A 5286-nucleotide genomic window follows, 5' to 3' on the forward strand; every position below is an offset into this window, starting at 1 on the left:
TTATGCACAGAGTAGAGAAAGTGGATACAGAGAAAATTTTCTTCCTCTCGCAGAACACTAGGACCAGGGATCATCCCATGAAACTGAAGGCTGTGAATTCTAGGACTGACAAAAGGAAGCACTTTTTCACATAGCACATAATTAATCTATAGAATTCTCTGCCACGGGATGTAGTGATGGCCACTAGGGATGTGCACGAACAGGTTCAGAGGCCCTTTTACGGACCTTTGAAAGGGGCTTAAACAAATTCATGGGAAACAGGTCTATCAATGGCTACTAGCCTGGTGGCTGTGGGCCACCTCCAGCCTCAGAGGCAAGATGCTTCTAAATACTAGGGATGTGCACAGAACCAGCAGGGGGGGCTCAAAGATGGGGCGGCATACCTTTTAAAGGCAGGGGAGGGTGCAAGCGCGCCAGGTACTTCCAACCAATGAGGACATGGGGCGGCAGGGAGGTACACTGCCACTCCAACGGACACTTTTAAAATGGAGCGCTGGCAGGGGAAATGCAGCAGAAGGGGTAAGGGCACTCTCTCTGCCCTTAAAGGAATGCCCCTCCCCTTCGAAACAGCTGAACATCCAGTAGTTCAAACTGGTTCAGAAGCCCTTAAAAGGTCTTCCAAACAGGTTCGTGCACATCCCTACTAAATATGATCTGCAGGGGAGTAACAGCAGAAGAGAGGGCATGCCATCACCTTTTGCCTGTAGACTTCTCAGGGGCAATTGGTGGACCTCTGTGTGAAACGATGCTGGGCTAGATAGGCCCCCTTGAGCCTGATCCAGCAGGGCTGTTCTTATGTTCTTAATTGGTGGTGTGGGCCAGATGGTCATGGTGAACTGGGGAGGCCCAATGCGCTAACATCCCAGTTCACCTGTGATGGTCACACCACACTTTCTAAGTCACAGTTCTTCCTGTGCAATGCCATTTGGATGAATATTAATTTATTTTTCACAGTTGTTGAGCAGCTGAATGACATGGAAGAGGTAAAATAAATAAATTGCTGAATAAATGTGTGCTTTCTTATTCAATCACCCGCATTTGTGTTGCCCCTCCTTATTCTCTATCCACAATCACTAGCACAGATTAGGCTTGGCATTCTATGCAGCAAGTTAACTTGTAGTGAAAGATCACCTCTTAGTAATCTTTCCATCAGGATGAAATAGAGTAGTACAGGAGGGCTTTTATTCCTTTTTCTCTGTCAGTGTGTGTGTAGTATGGTCTGTGTCTTAAGGGTCCCTTTCTCCAAAGGAAGGATTCCTGGCTCTCTAGAGGAAGAAAACCTGAGGATACAGTCCTTTGTATTTAGTTAATATGATTCAGCTAAACCTAGGCAAATTGACACCTTTTACCACCCTGCATAATCCTGATCATGCCTATGAATAATGATTCTAGTGTGTTGCAACAGCTGTCCTAAAAATTTAGACGCACGGGGGTGATTCAGATGAATGATCTCCACATTATGAGATGACCACATATCCATACCAAGTGTGGAGATCTGGGTGCCCACACTCTTACAACACACACTGAAATTGGCCCAGTATTGTCTGAACTAATCCACTGATTTCAATAAGATTTTCTTCCCACTTGACCACCAGCATCACAACCGTGTTAAATAATTCAAGTTAAGTGATTTTGAATAATGCATCCCTAGTGACTGACTACAAAATCAGGGAAAGCTGTTGTTCTGGAATAACTCCTCAGATACAAAAGGCAGTAGTTTTATATATGTTCCCTAATAATCAAATTCTAAACATATGCACTGTTAAATAAATCCCACGAGGTTCAATGAGTCTTCCTAGTGAGTGAGTTTAGAATCTGAGTCTCAATGAAAGTTCTTACCTGTGTCCCAAAGCAGATTAGAATTAATCAAGGTGTAGCTGCAGGTACCTGATCTAAAACGTTCACCCTCAGCTAAAAGAGGTGAATTTTAGAGCAGAGTAATCAACTCCGAACGAAGGGGTGTGACGTATGAGTTGCAAAGCAACAGAACTAATTTGCCACAGAAAGGGGTGCGATTCGAGATGTGGTAGAGAACAGGGTGGATTGGAATTAACCCAGAAAACAGAGGTGTGAGGGGTTTCGTTGCTGTTGTTTTGTTTTTTGATCTACGTCGCACAGTAATTCCAACGAAGCCTATCCCCAGAGGTGAGGTGTTGTTAAAGGGCATGCGCTGAAGCAGTAGGCACACTTACCTGGAAGCAAGTCCCACACATTCTGCACCAAGTGGGGCTCACTTCTGAGCACACACGTGCATAGATGGGCCCGGGCTGCAGTTCCCAAGACGCCACGCTCGGGAGAAAGGCAAGCGCAGGCGGAATCAGCGGCCAGCGAAGTCCGGGGTGGGCGCTGCAGTGCTGGTCAGCTCCCTGCACCACCCAGAGGGAAGCGGAGGGCAGGCTGGCCCCGCTCCTTTGCGGCGCCCGCTGCCCCCCGCGGCTTCCTTCCTTCCTTCCTGGCGCTGCCTCCTCCTCCTCCTCCCCTCGCCCTCGAGCCGGGGGGCTCCTCTTTCTCCTTTCAGGGCATGGTGGCTGGGGGGATTATTTGGGACAGGAGCCCTCCTGGCCCGGGGGGCGGAGGAGATCCCGGCCGGCAGACACTCCTTATACGGCCCGGCCCGCGTTACCTGGGCCGGGGCCAGGCGCTCCTTCTTTGGGCAGCCCTGCGGCCACGCAAGGGGCCTGGGGGGCTCCGGCCGGGCCGCCTGGGCTCGCTCGATGCCCCACACCCAAATATGGAGACATTCCTGTGGATCGGCGGCGGGGGCCAGGCCGGCCGCCGGCAGGGGAGGGGAGAGGCCGGCAAGAGCCTATATAAAACCCTCCAGGCTCCAACAAGCCCCACCGAGCTGCACAGCTGGGAGAAGCAGCAACCACCGGAGCTGAGAGCCAGGAACCAACCCTAAGGTGAGTGAGGCGGGGAGTCCGAGTGGGTGGTCGGAGGCAGCAGGGCTGAGCACCCAGCAGGGGAGGGCCCCCCGCGCTCTCTCTCCCAGCCAGGCAGCCCTTGGGACACAAGAAGCGGGGAGGAGACCCAGCAGCGCTGCCTGCCTGCCTGGAGAAGGGACGTGAAAGGAAGGCGGGGGGAACTCGACCAACAACCAATCATCTGATCAGTCCTCCCAGGAAAGAATAGCCCATTTCCTCCATTGGAAATCGGAGAGAGGCTCAAGCAGTCTAACAAACAAGAGCATGCAAGTCTGGAATTTTTTGAGTATGCAGAACTTTTCTTGTGCTTAAACTACTAAGCCTGTGAAGCTTCTGGAATACAGTTTCTGTTTCAATTTCATGATCACCATTCCAATCCCAGCGTAAGGCTTGACACAGTGAGGTCCAGTGCTGAGGAGGTGTGGGGCTCGTCATCAGGTCCTACCTCTGCCTTGGGACTTTGGGCCAGTCACTCGCTGATTGCAATGGAGTATATGCAGTCAAGGCAGGGACAGGCTAGAACTGCCAACGGGCAAGCCTGCAGTCCCTGGGGGAACAGATCAGCTGGTCAGTTGGAACATGTGGTTTCCATGGCAACATGGAATTTTGCAACATGGAATTCCATGTGCAATGTCTTGCCAATTAAGTGGCAAGACAATGCACCAGCTCTTAAGGAACCATCCCTCATCTAGCACTCATATTTGTGAGTGGTATCTCCACTGTGTTTTATGTGAAGAGTGTTGAGCTACCATTAAAGTGAACTGTTTTATATGTAGGACAAGATTGGAGTTTGGATTATTTCATTTTCGTAGTGCACCCCTCCCCCGCTCCGGCAAAAAAAAAAAATCTTCACGACCTCTGTCACTTGTGGTTGGGACCAGTTCCCAACTGGGGAGCTCTTTGTTCGCCCAGTTGGCAGCCTCTGTCATTCCTGGTTGGCTTCTCCAGCTCTCAGATGTCCTTAAGAAAAACACGTTCTCTCATTCCCATGAGGTTGCAGCTGTTGCTGCAACTCACCCGCTGAAGTTAGCATTGCCTGGAAGTTCATTTTAAATGCTTCTTGAGGAAGCAAAGCATGAAGATTTTCTTTGTAGATTCTATATTTTGTCATGGACAAATAACCCTCAGTTTGGGGGAGTTTCACTGTGTGGACTGTGGCACAGTGGTGTTTTGCTTTGTTTTTAATTTGAACCTATTTTGTGTTGTTCCACTTTAGATAGGTTTTGGGTTTTTTTTTTTAAACAAAGTGGACCAAGCTTGCTCCCCTTCATTGTCACCCTCTGAAAGTGCTGGTCACTTCACTCATGTGCCGAACTTTGGCACCATGGTGGAAGCGGGGAAGAGTGTCTTAATGTTCAAGCTTTCAGGCTTGCTTACTGGGGGTAAGCACTACTGAAAGAAAAGGACTTAATACCGGTATTTCTTAGAATGTGTTTTGTATTTACATGTTAATACTTTAACATGGGAATCTAGAGACCAGTATCCTGAAGCACAGCTTATTTAAGAGGAAGCAGTTGGATTTAAACCTGATTTTTCAAGGAAACTTAGGCTGCAATCCTAAATCTACTTACTTTGACTTATTGAAATCAACAGGGCTTAATTCTGAGTAAAAATGGTTGATAGAGTTGTAAAGCTCTTTAAATCCATGTATTTTAATTTGTTTATGCTGAGGAGGCAGCTATTATATTAACGTTCTAGTTTGCAGTTTGTTTTATGATCAATCGAATAAGCAGGTGAGAGGAAAGGAAAAGGAAGATTTTTGTGTCCAATGTGAACATCCTTCTCCAGGGTTGTCTAAGTGGACTAAGTGGGCAATCAGACTGTGGCCGATTGCCCAGTGACCAGATCATCCTGTCCCAGCCTTTTTCCCAAAGGGAGAAATCTGCCAGCTTCTGTAGATTAAATTTTTTCCCATTGCTTCTGGCTCATAAGTACTCATGACTTGATGTCAGTTGTCCCGCTGCCACTTGTGAACTCCTCTTGTTATTGTTTCTTCCCCAGAAAGCCGACATCATGTGTGATGAGGATGAGACCACCGCGCTTGTGTGCGACAACGGCTCCGGCCTGGTGAAGGCTGGCTTTGCCGGGGATGATGCCCCCAGGGCTGTGTTCCCCTCCATTGTGGGCCGCCCCCGCCATCAGGTATCTTGCCCCTTCTGCCAGCCGTGCCCCTCTTACATACAGCCATAGGCAGGTTGAGAGAAAAGGCATCTCTTGGATTGAGTCTAGAAGGCCTGGATCCTGGGTGGGATTGAAGGATTGATATAGCAAGTAGGTGGGCCTCAGCATTCTTTGTTCTCTCTCCCACTCCTGTTGGATGCCCTTAAATTAGGGCTGCTCCAGTGTTCCCTCTGACGGGATT

At 49.0% G+C, this 5286-nt stretch overlaps 1 protein-coding gene across 1 annotated transcript in view; it reads left to right on the forward strand.

Annotated features, from left to right (window-relative positions):
• The first annotated feature begins 2753 nt into the window (after window positions 1-2753).
• ACTA1 (actin alpha 1, skeletal muscle) overlaps window positions 2754-5286 on the forward strand; it is a 6570-nt gene continuing 4037 nt past the window's right edge. The window contains exons 1-2 of the mRNA XM_053298472.1: window positions 2754-2903; window positions 4926-5066. Coding sequence (XP_053154447.1) covers window positions 4938-5066 — 129 coding nt within the window. The 5' untranslated portion in view covers window positions 2754-2903; window positions 4926-4937. The remainder of the gene's footprint in view (window positions 2904-4925; window positions 5067-5286) is intronic.

The sequence above is a fragment of the Hemicordylus capensis genome, chromosome 1 (genome assembly GCF_027244095.1).
Source record: "Hemicordylus capensis ecotype Gifberg chromosome 1, rHemCap1.1.pri, whole genome shotgun sequence".
Lineage (NCBI taxonomy): Eukaryota > Metazoa > Chordata > Lepidosauria > Squamata > Cordylidae > Hemicordylus > Hemicordylus capensis.